This window comes from Nesoenas mayeri (genome assembly GCF_963082525.1).
Source record: "Nesoenas mayeri genome assembly, chromosome: 17".
Lineage (NCBI taxonomy): Eukaryota > Metazoa > Chordata > Aves > Columbiformes > Columbidae > Nesoenas > Nesoenas mayeri.
The window spans coordinates 14149797-14164385 of record NC_137565.1 but is presented as its reverse complement, the minus strand read 5'-3'; the positions used below and the strand labels follow the sequence as shown (position 1 = coordinate 14164385).

Below are 14589 nucleotides of genomic sequence, written 5' to 3'. Positions count from 1 at the left end.
GCCAAACAAGGAGATCATGTCTGGTCACCAAGTTGAAGAAATGTTGTTTTGCTGTTATCTTCTAACATTTATTGCCATAGTATGGCACTGGAGGTAAGTGCATAGCTGGATTCAAATACAATCTGGTGTAAGGAATGTGCAACTTAAAGCCAGTGAATCTAGTGTGCTGCCAGCTCCAGGAGCAAGGAACAACGGGCCTCACATGCATGAAGGGAAGGAAACCCTCAATCTGTTACCCAGGAGAAGGGATAATATTGCATGCTTGGAAATCTCACCTTTTCTTCAGCTTTTTGCCCTCCTCCTTGGAAGCTGGGAGGATCATGGCCAGGTATGGTCCATCCACCTCAAAAAAGATGCTGTTCTCCGAGCGTGTGACATAGGTGAGAGAGGCTGGGTCCTGCAGTTCCTGGTACTGGTCATTCGTGAAGCCTTCCTACGGGCACGGCCCAGGAGAACAGCTTCACTCAGCAGCTGGGCTGGTTACAGCAGGGGGTGCCCTCAGGCACATCCTGCCCAAAGGGATCACTGAGCGCTCCTCTGAAAGCTACAGCACAATTTACCACTCAAAAGTCAAAACATCTGAGCTGCCTGTTGAAAAGGAAAATGCTTTGGACCCTAAAATTATATTCTTTTGTCTTACAGAATCTGCAGCAAGCAGGAGATGGGATTGGACCTTTCTCTAGTCTGGACTCCCAGCCTACACAGGTGAGCACCCATCAACCCTGGCCAATGACCAGCACCCTCTGCTGCGGGGACACTGGAGCCTCTCCCTCTTCTCAGGTGCTCTCTGGGCCATCAGCCCCCATGTCCTGCTCGCTGAATGTCCTCCCTGGGCAGCCCTCCTCCTTCGCCCCAGACCGCAGAGCTGGCCTGGGAGAGTGCAAGACTCACCTTCACCAGGATGTTGAGCATGGCACCTGGGTAGGAGATTGTCACCTTTGGCTTCTTGGCATTGGTTGACTTGATGACAAAGTTCTCCGGGAAGCTGTTGGGGAGGACACACCAAATCCCATCGGTATCCAGTTCCAGAGGTCTCCTAAGGAAGGAAGGAAGGAAGGTCACTGTCAGGAGAAGAGTGGATGACAGGTGAGGATCAGCTCTGTGTCTCCCATAAAGGCACAGGCAGCCTGTTGCATGCACTCTCTGGTCTCTTCTGCCAAGCAAACCCCCTGAATGTTCAACACTAACTGCTGAAAGCTCAGGTGTTTAACATGCTCCCACATCTGTCCCAGATGCAGATGACCTTTCTTTCCCAGCTCAGCACATACTCACCCAATCTGTTCGATCAGTTCCCTGGCCTGGGTGATGATATTTGCTCCCGTGAAGCAGACGATGCCAGCCATCTCCATGGAGTACCAGCGAGCTCTGTGAGCAGAGGAGTCAAAGTGAAGAGCATGAAGTGCTCCCTCCCAAGCCCAGCTACGGAAAGGACAGGAGGACCTCCAGAGGAAAAACGGCGAGAAACACATCAACACTGGCCCTTGGCAGATTGTTCTCCTTGCCCTAGTTATGATGCTTCGCAAAAGCTGGAAACCAGCCACTAGCAGAAAAGATTCCTGTCACTTGTGCCCAACGCTGGATGTCTGGCAGGAGTCTCCAGGATAAGAAGTCATTGATAGAAGCAAGAGGAGACTGTTACAGGCAGCAGCCACCGCCAATCTGGTGCTTCATGGGCAGGTGAAGCAAGTGACAGCCTCCCTAGGACAATCCCAGTTTCCAAGGGTCCTCTCTGGAGGACCCCAGCACTGCCCAGAGGGGAGACTCACCCTTTCCGCATGACGTAGCCATAGAAAGAGTTGAGGATGCACTTGTGGGCCAGCTGCAGGGAGTCATACAGGATTTCCATGTTCTTACAGCGCTTCACTTCAGAGGCATCTCCTGTCTCCACCGCTGCAGATAACTTTTTCTTCCACACCTGCAAGCCACAGGCAGAGTCAGGACGATCCCCCGCATCACTGCTGGTGGCATCCAGCTGGTTCTCTCACAGACCCAGTACAGGATTACAACTCCGGAACAGTGTCTTCGCCAAAGATTTAGCATGAGCTAAATATTCCTACTCTTTTGCAGCACAGAAGGAGTTGGCCAGAGGTGCTTTGCCACATGGTAGGAGGGACCAGCAGCACCAGCCATCACTCTGATGGTGATGATCAGAATTCAAGCTGCGCCGGCAGCGCTGCTGCCCACACCAGCTGTGCTGCACCATGTGTGTGCAGGCAACAACCGAATACTGCCTGCAGCCATCCCTGGCGTCTGGCTGAACTGCAGAACTGCCTGTGTAGAAAAAGCTTCTCTGTCAGTTCTGTGATTCACGGCAGAACAGGCAGCTGGGAGTAGCAGGAAAGCAAACAGCTCGTTAATTAACTCTGCCAGAGGTAGAATCCCATTGCCTTCAATGCACTCCAAGAACAACGTGCCCTGGTGTCCTCTAGCATGAACCTCAAGCAGCAGAGAACTAGAATGTTCTCCTGCAAGCAACCGTTCCTTTACCCAAGGTCTAGACCTTGCTCCTCAGCTTGTCTCTTTTCTCCATGTAAGAAGAACATCCCAGATGGAACCTGGCCAGACCAGATATATCAGAACAGAATAGATGAGGATTTACTAAACCCAGTGAGAAATGGAGATGCAGGTTTGTTTCAGACATCACTACAGCAGCAGCAAATGCTGTGGCAGCAGCTGTTGACAATTTGGCAGTGAGAAGCTACAGCTGTCAGGAGCTCCACCACATCCTTCCCAAACACAACGGCTGAATAGTGCAATACATCAGGGCTTAGGTTCTCAGAGAGATGAGAAGACCTGAGCCTTGGTAAGACAACTTAAACTAGAATTTGAGCTGGGTACCTTGTGCAGCCCCTTGAACTCGTAGCGGCGGTCCCTGAAAGCTCGCACTGTGTCCACGTAGAAAGAGTTCTCTCGCTGGCAGATGGTGGTGACTCGCTCCTCCACCTTGGTGACATGGATCTTCTTGTACGCCTTGCGGCAGTAATCTAGTCGAGGGAAGAAGCAGAGAGAGCTTCACAGGGACGGGTGCTGTGCTATGGACAGAGGGATGGGCACAGTATGGATAGGGAGACATCTAAGCATCAGGCATGGGTGAGCGGGGAAACAGTCCAGCTGCAAAGGGAAGGAAGGAACCAGCACAGAGAAAGCAGCACCTTGTTATGGAGGTATGGGGGCAGGTGGGGCAAATAAACTCTTTGTGATGCATGTATGGCCCATCCACAAAACCAGGCTCTGTGCCCAGCCAGCTGGATGGTTCTTCTGAACTGCATCACTCCAGGATAACATGATGCTTCTCATTCGTTAACAGGCTTTAATTAGCAGCCTTCCAAAAAACGGAGCCATTCATGTTTCAGTTCAAATCCATGGCTCTCAACAGACAAAAGGACAAGCACTGACAGCGGCACCAGTGCCTGGCCCCTCTTTGGGAAGCACACAGGAGATGTTGGGATCCTGAGGAGGGTCTGCCAAAGCCTGGTCTGAGACCAGACCCAGCCTGAGCTAACCCCTCAGCCAAAGAGCGGTAATTAATGGTGCGTTCCGCTCACAGTCTAGGTTGCAAACCACTTCTCCAGATCATGACTTTTTTTACCTGCCAGCCGCTTTTTCTCATACTTGGCCTGTTCTTCCCTGGAGAGCTCGTGGAAGGCTCGGGGTGCTCCCTCGGGGGACAGTGGAGGGAACTTCTCCGACTCCAGCTGCTGCTGGATGCGGTGATACTCGCTGCGGCTGGCGGGCACTGCGGAGAACGGCCGTCAGTTTCCGGGGAAGAAGCATGAGTTTGTTTCCATCTCTGTGGGTTGGACAGCACGGTCCTTACTGCACTTACTGAACTCTCCCCTCCACTGCCAAGTCATCCGGCGCTGGCAGTTGGTACCCGGCTTGTTGAAGTCACAGGCCGCGCACGTGGCCTCGTCCACCATGGCTGAGGGCTGGGCATGACAGGAGACACGAGGGGTTAGAGGGGACAGCTCTGCAGCTTGGGCCAGAGCCGGCGCTGGGTGGCACAACAGCACAGGTGTGACCATCGGAGATGGTGCTCAGTGAGCTCTCCCTTCTGGAGCCTTCCAGGAACACACAACCCACAGAAACAATAGCTGTTTTGGGGAAAGAGTCTGGGCTTAATAATTAGGTTGGTATGATTTTAACAACCAACCGTGCAATGATTCAGTTAATTAAAAACCCCTCTATTTCCAGAGCTCATCTTAAGCCCTTAAGTAATAAATCATGATCACGTAACTTGCCATAAAGCAGGCTTCCTAGGATACCAACCATTCTCAACTCTTCTGATAAACTAATGTCAGAATGTACATGCATTCATTTAGAATTGCAGGTTTGTGTTTGCAGCCAATCTATACAGATCCCAGAGGATCCCAACATATATATATATATATATATATAAATATAAAATATCTGAAGCTTTACTAGGTTTGGTTTTGATTTGGTTTTGAAGACTGGGATTCAGTGTCCTCAAAAGACAATGCTTAGGAACATCCATCCCCAGGAGATACACTGAGACTAGTTTCTGTCAATAAAGGAGTAAGAAAAAATCCAAAGGAGAGGGGAATCCAAAGGAGCATCCCAGGAACATCTGGGACAGCCCAGGATGGACCACACCTCATGCTGGACTGAATTTCACAGCCAGCCTTATCTGATCGCCCTGCCCTGAGCTGAAACCTCAGCGCTTGCTGTTAAGGGGAATCCAATCAGAGGGACCACCAAGGTCATCTGAAAGATAAACTAGGAGAGGCCAGGTTGGTGTTACACACCTGCAACCTGTTGGTCAGAATGATGTTGGGGTACATGGCCCCCACGTCTAGATGGTAGATAAGGGGACACTCAATTCTGTTTGGAACATCCTTCAGGGAATTCAGTTTGACCTTGATTTCATCACAAACCTGTGTCAAGACAAAAAGATGGGAAACTCAGACAGGAAGGAGTTAATGAGTCAAATACTTGTGAGTTCAGCAGGGAACAAGAGGAACATGAGTATTTGGGGTATCTGAGGGGTTTGCCTTCTCACTAAATCCCTTCCCAGCACTCTGAGCTTTGCTCCTGGTTGAACCCGCAAAGGGGAAAGCAGGAACCGCGTCCCGCAGCCGGGGCAGAGACTCTGGGCTGGGGGCTGGGCTGCTGGAGGCGATGGCTGCTTGCAACATCCCTTAACACCACCTACCCTGCAGGTGCCCATAGATGGGCTTCTTGGTCTCTCTCCACAGAGCATAAAATAAACCCGAAGGGGCAATTTAAAGCTGCAGCCCCAGCCTGGCAGCTCAGCCTGCCCTGCCAAGCCCAGCTGTGCCGTGGGCAACGTACCTCCTGGAAGTTGGTGACTTGATCCAGCGGCAAACCCTCCTCCTCCTCGATGGCGTGCCGCAGCGTCTTCTCCACGTGCTGCACCAGAAAGTCGAAGGCCGCAGGATTCTGCAGGGGCGTGGACAGCACTGGCACCACAGGCAGCTGTCCCGACTGCTGGTGCCCCGCTGCCCGAGTCCCTGCCTGACCCAGGAGCTCCAAGCACGGCCCTTGAGGCACGGGCAGGGTCTAGGCCACTGCCACCAGCTCGAGAAAATAAAAGCAACATAGGGAACAGACAAGGGCAGCTGGTCGCCTTTGTGTTTGGTAGTACAGCACCTCTTGGCTGCTACAAGGGTCCAAAGATTCACACTTACTCCCAGTCCTTTTATACACCCAGCGCATGCTCCCCATGATCATTCACTAGACAATATCCACCAAAACGTCCCACACTAAATGTGACGCATAGCACGGCAGAGAGTGAACCCGCCTCTGAAAACTTCAGAGTCCATGAGCACAACGCAGGTGTACAGGGCAAGGGGCAGGCCATAGAGACAGCAGCGGGGACCAGAAATAGGGGAAAAAAGCCCAGAAAGGGTTCTGAAGAAGCTTAGTTTGGGTATGAGAAAGACAGAGGGAGGACAGGACCCCAAGGGACAGAGACATATCTTCCAAGAACCACTCGCTCAAAATCAAAGCCAAACCCACACTTGGCTGCTCTCCCTCGCTGTCAGCAAGGTCCGGGTGGCCCTGCGTCACCTGCAGTACCAGTGACACTTGTTCTCCCAGTGAAGCGCAGGTGGCCGCTCGGCCTCCTCCCGTCCCTTCCCACGCAGCTCAGGTGCTCCAGGTCTCCTGACATATGCCAGGGACAGCCCAAGCCCAGCAGGGACACACAGGAGAGGGTGACACGGAGGAGGGCCGTACCTCCCCACCACGCTCACGAGGACGGAGCAGCTGCGCGGTCCCTTACCATTTTGAAGCGGCAGGGGATGTCGCTGCGAAAAACCCCAGATTCCAGAGCTTCCACGTGGCCTCCCACGTACGTCTCCGAGTCCAGCACATGGCCATCTTCTGTAAGTTTATTGAATTCCTGCTCCTGCTTGTTGGGGAAGATGATGTTGGCATGATAGGCCTGAACCATCAGCAGTGCCTCACAGAGTGTCCCAGATCCTTTTCTTAACACCTGCAGGAGAGACATCAAAGCTGGTTTTAAACTCAAAAAAAGTAGATTTAGATTAGATATAAGGAAGAAATTATTTACTGTGAGGGTGGTGACACTGGAACAGGCTGCCCAGAGAAGCTGTGGATGCCCCATCTCTGGAAAAGTTCATGGGCAGGCTGGATGCAACTTTGACCAACCTGATCTGGGTGAAGATGTCCCTGCTCGTGGCAAGGGGGGTTGGACTAGATGACCTTTGAAGGTCCCTTCCAACCCCAACCATCCTGTGATTCAGCAAGAAGTGCTGTACCAGCGCTGGTGGGACCAGACTGGCCTTACAGCCACATCAGCGACCTAGACATCTTCAGCGGGTGACACACAGGTCACCGCGCAGTGGGCGGTGCTGCAGCCCATGGCAAGGTTGGTGGGAACAGGTGAGGAACCGACTCCTTTGTATTGGCCAGGAGGAGAGCAGGCTGTGGATGGTACAAAGACCTCCAGACTCTGCTGTCACCATCTCCTGACACTACTGTCAAACACCTTTGTAAGATAAAACAAATGGGGACAGACTGACATTTCCTACATGCTTCACACAGCTTCCTAACCATCCTCCCTTCAGCTGACAGCAACCGTCAGGAGACCCAGCTTTACATGACCACAACTGTAAGTAAACTTGGCTGAGCACGGAGCAGCCCCTGTGCTGCCAGCCCTCAGGTCCCTTGTTCTTAGGCACCTCCCTCAAAACACCCCAGGGCTGTGGAGAGAGAGGAGCCTCCAAATCCACCCTCTCTCCTTGGTATGAACGGGGAAGTGCCCAGGCAGCGGAAATCAAGTCTGTGGCCAGAGCGCCGCGCAGCACGGGAGACGCGGCTGCTCACCTGGCAAAGAAATCACCGTTTCAGGAGCGCACCCACCTCATCAGGCTCCATGGGAATGATGGTGCACAAGGCGAAAATGAAAGGATGCACGTACTTCATATACATGTAATAGGTAGCAACTGCGTCGGACACTGAATAGGTGGCCAGGGTCTGTCAGGGAAGGGTGAGAGGCAAATTAATCCAAATCACATGTGATAGAGTACCTCAATTGCAACAGTTTTTCATTGCTTCCTGCCGGAGACACTTGTATCAGCCAGAAGAAAGGGAAAGTGTATTTGTCCATGTCCTAGGATGTAAAGAACTATCTGTTTGCTTCTGAGGACATCCTGCTCTAGCTCTAATTACACAGCAACACGTCAGCTTTGAAAGAGAAGAAATGCTTGGAGCAATAAGCCTGTTTCTCATCCCTCCAGCAAGTCATGACTCTGTGGTGTTTCTGATTCAGGTGGTGCCTGCCCTCTCACATTGATGTAAATAAATACAGAAAATACACAGTGCTAAAACCACTTCAAAGAAATCCTGTTCGTTCTCCCCACAAGCTCAAGTGCTTCTATGGCATTGGCAATTTGCAGAAACAAATTGAGTTACTTCCTCAAAAACTATGGTATTAAGCAAAACCATTTTATAACACTTGAACTTCAGGATTGCATCATATTGCAGCTGCTCTAGGCTTTTTTCCCAAGTGCTCAAAGGAGACACAGTGCAGGGAGGGAATACCTGAGGCTCCTCCGTAGCCATCCGGCACATCTCTTCAGGGTCCAGCTCCACTGGGTCGTAACCCAGTTTTGCTTTAGCCGCTGCTTTCAGGTTGTGACTTCCCACAGGGAGGTAACTGTCTCTCTTCACCCACCTGGGCAGAATCACAAGAATAGCAGTTTGGGTGGAGAAGCCAGCCCTGCCCCTCAAAAAGGCGCTCAGGTTTGCAAACAGGACCTCGATCACAAGGGGAACTCGCACCGAGGACAGCCGAGCATCCAAGCGCAGTGGAGTAAGAGGCTGCCCAGCTTTAGGCATCCTGCATCTCTACCAAGGCACTTAAATCCCAACCAGGGCAAACCCCGCTATCATACCATCACCACTGCTCAGAATTACCACCTTCCAACTCCCTCAGGGGCTTTAAGATACCCATTTAACCACTGGAGGAGACACCACCAGGGCAGGACAGCCAGCCACTCTCTCCAGTCCAGACGCTGCTCCAGCGGAGGAAATTCAGATATAAACCCCAGCTTCTCTCTCCTTTCCTCTTCCGGCTGTGCCGGGAGGCTGTCGGGTTAGGATACGGTCCCTTCCAATGGCCTGATCGTATCCCACCCTCTCTCTGCTCCCCCAGATCAGAGGTCGAACGCCCCAGGACCATCACTGTCAGGGCGAGCGGCAGCCCCGACAGCCCTTCAGGGAAAGGCCTGGCAGCTTCCGCGGTGCGCGCAGTGCCGGGGTAAGCAGCACGGTCAAAGAAACGGGCTGCGTTTCCAGCCTAGGGAGGTGCGACTCAGGAAAGCTTCCAACAGACAGAAGCAGGACAGTATCCAAATACAACCGTAGGTATTTTGTATAAATTCAAGAGATAAAGACGCAGTTATAGGGTAGCGGGGCAGCATTTGGTACCTTAGACAGTCCATATGGATGCACTGGGTTGCTTTGTACTCTCCCTGGCTGTCCTTCTGAAACCCAATTTCCTGATACATATTAATTCCGTGAGCTGCTGCTCTTGCTTCCACAAAGGGCCTGGGAATAGAGGTAACACAAAGAGAAGGAACAGAACCATGTGGTGGTTTAACCCCAGGCGGCAGCTGGGCCCCACATGGTCGCTCACTCACTGCCCCGCAGCGGGACGAGGGAGAGAGTCGGAAAACTCATGGGTGGAGATAAAGACAGTCTAATGAAGCAAAAGCTGTGTGTGGAAGCAAAGCAAAACAAGGGATTCAACCACCACGTCCCATGAGCAGGCAAGTGTTTTGCCATCTCCAGGAAAGCCAGGCTCCGTCATGCTTAATGGTTACTTGGGAAGACAAACACCATAATCCTGAATGTCACCCATTTTCTCCTTTTTCACCCAGTTTCATACATGAATGTGACATCCTATGGTCTGGAACATCCCTTGTGTCAGTTGGGGTCACCTGTCCCAGCTTTGTCCCCTCCCAGCTCCTTGTGCACCCCTAGCCCACTCACTGGTGGGTCGGTGTGAGGAGCAGGAAGGGCCTTGACGCTGTGTGAGCTCTGCTCAGCAGTCACTGAACACCCCTGTGCTATCAACACTGTTTCTAGCACAAAGCCAAAACACAGCGCCATACTCTCTGCTATGAAGAAAATTATCTCTACCCCAGCCAAAACCAGCACAAACAGCCATTTCCCTTCATCTCCAACAATGCTTTCACAACTGCTTTGTTACAAGCCACCCAAAGAATTTTTCTTGCCATTTATCCATGATATCTGGCCATGGGGAAAACTTCATGCAAGATGGAATTGCAGCATGACCCAAGGGACAAAGCTTCTTGCTTCCACCCTGCACCAGAAGGCGGAGGCACATGGTCGCTCTCCCTTTGCCTCCCCAAGGTTTGCCTGAGCCCCTCTCCCCATATCCTCCAGGTCTCTTTTGACCCTCTCCTTGCTCTCCCAAGACTGGGCTCCTCCGTACACCCACACTGGCACATGGACAAGGGTTTAAAGCAGCTCAGCCAAGCAGATGGGACTCTACAGAAGCTCATACTTCCTTGCCAATGACCACAGGGTTTGGTGAGGTGCTAAGGCTGGCAGTTTGGCATGGACCACACAGCATCACCACAAGGATGATGAGGCTGGTACCTGATGCTGCCCCGCAGCTCAGGTGACATTAATCTTGCCAGATTAATTTTAATTCCTGATTTTACCAGTCAAAGAAGTCTCCGTTGTATGTGACAATGACAGTGGGTTTGGTTTCCTGGACATGTTCAAACCACCTCTGGATTAAATGAGCCTAGAAGAAAGAGTAGAAAAGATACATATATAAAGTAGTTTCATCTCCTCTACAGCGAGGTGGTGGATACCACATGTTTACTCCATCCTTCCCCTCTCCTCCACATCTAGCCCAAACCTCATGTCTCTGACCCTCATTACCAAGCAATCAAAGCGTGACCAGTCCTGCCAGACGCACCACGTTCCCCAGAGAGGCAGCCTACCAAGTGATTATCTGTTTGGCCAAGAAGAGCCCCAGGCAGGTAAAAGGTCTGCTGGGCAGAAGTGACTTACTTCATCTGGTTCATTAAAGACACAAAATGGACCCTCATACTCCGGCTTGGGAGTAAACTCAAAGTCTTCAATATCCTCAGAGACGATCTCCCTGTTTGTGATCAGGTAGCCCTAGGGAGGCAACAAAAAGGCAGTTAGAAGGACTTGGCTTGCTGGCAACCCCAAAATGCTGTCCAAACAATAGGATGTTCTCCTCTTGAAAGCCAGAGCTTCTGTCAAGCGGGAACTCTTTGGGAGTCATCTGCTGAACCACCACTGGCCATCGGTTAAGGAGGCCATGAGGAGACAACATGGGACAGCAGAGTTGTCCCTGTGCTCTCCAGGTTACTTCTGCTCTCTCAGAGGAGCATTGGCAACCTGAGCTGGGTACCACAAAAACACATATCACAGAATGCCCTGAGTTGGAAGGCACCCACAAGGATCATCAAGTCCAACTCCTATCCCTATGTAGAACAACCCCAAAATTCACATCGTGTGTCTGAAGGCGTTGTCCGATTGCTTCCTGCATCACTCAGACTTCAGGTTCATTTCCACAGCCAAGTCCACACTGAGCAGCCCAAAGCAAGGCAACCCGGAGCGCGGTGAAGCGCCGCTCTGCCCCCCAGCTCCGCTGCCAGAGCGTGGAGAAAACCACTCCGGTGTCCCTCACCTGCCCGTCAATCATGTAGGAGATCATCATGATCTGGTCTGTCTCAGCATCCGGAAACTTCAAAGGGAGTTTGGTAGTTTCAATGTCAAAGGCGAGAACGACAGGATCCTGAGCAGGACCAAATCCATTAGAAAATATTCTAAAGCTCATTTGAAGTTAAAGAGGGATTCCCATTGAGGCCAGTGCCACCCAAGCAAGCAAACCAGATCCTCCCCGGTAATAATTTTACTGCTTTATCAACTCAAAAATCACTACCCAAGCCCAGAAAAAAGCTTTTCCCTTGAGCACCAGTGTGACACCAACAGTGCATCAGAAACCAGCTCCTCGGGGCGGACTCACAAGCCCTGCCTCGGGCAGACGCTCACCGGTCGCTCCACCAGGTCGTCTTGGCGGGTGATTTCGGGGGGGTAGGTGCTGCCCCGGTATCGCACGTTGTACCAGTGGGCCTGTGGAGAGAGGGGGTGGGCAGTGCCTCACGGGGGGCCATCTCCCTGCACCCCTTCTGTTCAGCTGCTGGGGACAGAGCTGCGCCAATTAAATGCAGCCCAGAAGAAAGGCTCAAACTGCGGCTGTATATCAATCATTTAACTTTTCTGCATGTCATTAACCAAGGAGAAGGCCCAGCAGTGTGGGACTAAGCTTTGCACATGAACTCACAGTCACTGACACCTTCGCAAAGGTCCTGCAGGAAAAACGTTTCTGCCCCACCTGCACTTGAGGAGCAGGGCAGCAGGAAAGAGAAGCTCTCCCAGCTTCCCCGCTCGTTACTCACCACGTGGATCTTCAGGTCAATGGAGACGCGAACATGGTAGGGAACGTCGTACTCCCGCATATCCACGATGTTGTCCATCTGGCTGGCAACCTTCCTGGAGGCCCCTTCCTCGTCCGTGCTCAGGCTGCCTCCGCTCAGGGCACTGCAAGGCACACAGTGAAGCAGCCGCCTTACTGGAGCGCACGTCTGCGGGCTCGGCCGCGAGGGACAGCCCCGCAGCACCGGTGACGCCCGGCAGCAGGAGTCAGCGGCCGCACGAGAAGCAGAAACGCTTCTCGCTGGGACAGACAGCACGCACGGTCCTTCCGCTGGCTGGAAGTTCACCTCTTCTGATGCTCTGAGCTGTGTCTGCTCAGCGGCACACACCGACAAAACACACACGTGCCTGCGTAATGAAGGTTCTTACACCATTGGATTCATACATATGGTAATGAGTCTAAACATAATGAGGGCAACCTGGGAAGCACTCTGAACAGGGATGGTATGCCTTCCAGGTGAGCAGGGAGCACTCATCTGGCTTGATTCGTCCTCAAATTTCAGCTGAAATCAGACTTCTGGGTCAGGAGACCAAAGAGAGGACTGAATTTTTAATGTGTATATTCTGGTTGACTTTAAAAACAAAGTTTCTTATTTTTTTTCTGCCTGCTTCCAATCTTGTAAACAAGTACCTGTTTTTTTATTCCAATAGAAAACACTTGTTGGGCTTTTTTCGCCTTTAGCCACAGCTAGAAGTAAGGTTGCACAGCACCTCTCAGCATCCTTTCTCAGGGGACAGGGACTCTATCTGACCAGCAGACAGAGGTACCACCACAGCACAGCGCATCCCTGAGGCTCTGGGGCCTCTTGATGTGCAGCACTGAGCTGAAAGAACCACCTCGGAGATGGGTGGCAGAGAGGAATAGCTGGGGTCAGATCCCAGGCAGGGCAGCACCTCTCTGAGGACAGTTAAGAAATAATCAAGGGACCCTAATAATTAACACGAGGGACCAATTGGCTGCCCTGAGGAGAGCTCCCACCTCGACAGCATGGACGTGTAGACATCGCTCGCCTGGTCTCGCTCTTTGTTTTTCCTCACAGCAGGAGAGATCTCCTTCCGTACCTTCACCAAGTCCTCCACCGTGTTGAAGGACAGCTTGATGTAGTTCCTCTTCAGGCCCACCAAGTGGTTTGGCTGCAAAGCAGCAAGACAACGCCAGCTCAGGGGGGATGAGCAGTGAGCGATGGACACCATAAGAGTGGGAGGGGAAGGCAGACTAGACTGAGGAAGGTGGAAAAATTGGCCAAGACCAACATGCCAACAGGTAGGAGAGTCAAGCACTAAGAAGAGACTCTGGTGGGCACATCAGGGAAGAGCATAAGAGCTGCACAGCAAGGGCCCAGCCAGCCCTGCTGCCCATGCAGGCAGGACCATGAGCAGGATTCTCCCGGGAAAGAGGAGGAAGAGCAGGTCAAGGATGAGCAGCACCCCCTCCTGCGGTACCCTCTCCTCCTCCAATCATTCTTTAATTCCTGCAGTTAAACATTTTGAACATGCTGCGAATCAGCTGATGTGCTCAAGGAGAGGAATGTACTTCCTACCGATAAGCAATTAGCCATAACTAACCTGCTGCTGCTAAGCACCACAAGCAGCACTGAGAGACTGAAGTCAAGCACGCTGTTTCCCTTCACTACTCCCTCGCTTCCTAATTCACTAGCATTGTGCAAGGTCCAAAAAAAAAAAATGTGCTACTCAGGAGCACAGAGGGCAGAAGAATACAGACCAGGTCTAAGTCTTCTTTAGGGACAGTTTCCAGCTTTGCAATCTTCCCTTGGAACTTCTTGGAGAGGAATGAGGACACTTCTCGCTCGCAGCCCTGCCAAGAGACCCTGGGGCTGAGCAGCGCAGCTCTGTTCCTTGGGAGAAGGCGGTTCCAAAGTCTCCAAGGATGCCCAGGAGGCCTTGAGGTCCCCAGGGACCTGCTGTACCCTTCCCTGGGGACCTCAGCCCTCCCAGGGTTCCCTTCTCACCTTGTGGGTGGCGATGTAGAAGTAGGGCTTGTAGGGCAGGGCCACCTAGGAGAGAGCAGGTGGGTCACAGCAGCAGGCCCCCTTTGTGGGACCCTGCACCTCATCCAGCCCCCCCAGGGACCCACCTTGAAACGGCTCCCGTCCTCCTGGATGAAGTAGTAATCCACAGCGCTCACCGACCGCCGGTCCTCGTCCAGCACCTCCGTCTGCCCACGGACACCACGGACTTAGCAGGATCCCTCCGTGAGACCCCCCCGGGCCCTACCAGGGTCCCTCCATAGGATCTCCCTACCGGGGCCTCCCTGAGCTACTCTCCCGTGCCCCGATGGTTGGCTGCTTGTCCCCCACTCGGGCCGGACCGTACCGGGTGCATGTTGATGAGCCAGCCCGTCCGCTCGCCGGGCTCCGCTGGCCGCTCGAAGCCGAACAGCGCGTCCAGCCGGTCCGTGCGCTGCGATCGTTCCAGGCGGTTGAGAGCGGACAGTGTGGGGCCATCGTCCCTGCCCGACGCCGTGCCGTCAGGCCCCGCCGCCGGCTCCCAGGGCCCGCCCGCCCGCCGGCCCCGCCGCGCTGCCTCGGGGTCTCCGCCGCCCCGCAGCGCCAT

General features: G+C 52.9%; 1 protein-coding gene across 1 annotated transcript in view; it reads right to left on the bottom strand.

Annotated features, from left to right (window-relative positions):
- Positions 1-14589, bottom strand: part of POLE (DNA polymerase epsilon, catalytic subunit) — a gene marked incomplete at both ends in the record, with an annotated part of 29221 nt that extends 14632 nt beyond the window's left edge. Inside the window, 23 exons of the mRNA XM_080355207.1 lie at positions 276-433; positions 892-1036; positions 1273-1365; positions 1767-1915; positions 2839-2984; positions 3590-3736; positions 3827-3929; positions 4767-4895; positions 5314-5421; positions 6266-6478; positions 7369-7482; positions 8050-8182; positions 8938-9057; positions 10200-10285; positions 10558-10668; positions 11207-11314; positions 11572-11652; positions 11979-12120; positions 12995-13149; positions 13739-13831; positions 13986-14030; positions 14111-14191; positions 14350-14589. Coding sequence (XP_080211333.1) covers positions 276-433; positions 892-1036; positions 1273-1365; positions 1767-1915; positions 2839-2984; positions 3590-3736; positions 3827-3929; positions 4767-4895; positions 5314-5421; positions 6266-6478; positions 7369-7482; positions 8050-8182; positions 8938-9057; positions 10200-10285; positions 10558-10668; positions 11207-11314; positions 11572-11652; positions 11979-12120; positions 12995-13149; positions 13739-13831; positions 13986-14030; positions 14111-14191; positions 14350-14589 — 2900 coding nt within the window. The remainder of the gene's footprint in view (positions 1-275; positions 434-891; positions 1037-1272; positions 1366-1766; positions 1916-2838; positions 2985-3589; positions 3737-3826; positions 3930-4766; positions 4896-5313; positions 5422-6265; positions 6479-7368; positions 7483-8049; positions 8183-8937; positions 9058-10199; positions 10286-10557; positions 10669-11206; positions 11315-11571; positions 11653-11978; positions 12121-12994; positions 13150-13738; positions 13832-13985; positions 14031-14110; positions 14192-14349) is intronic.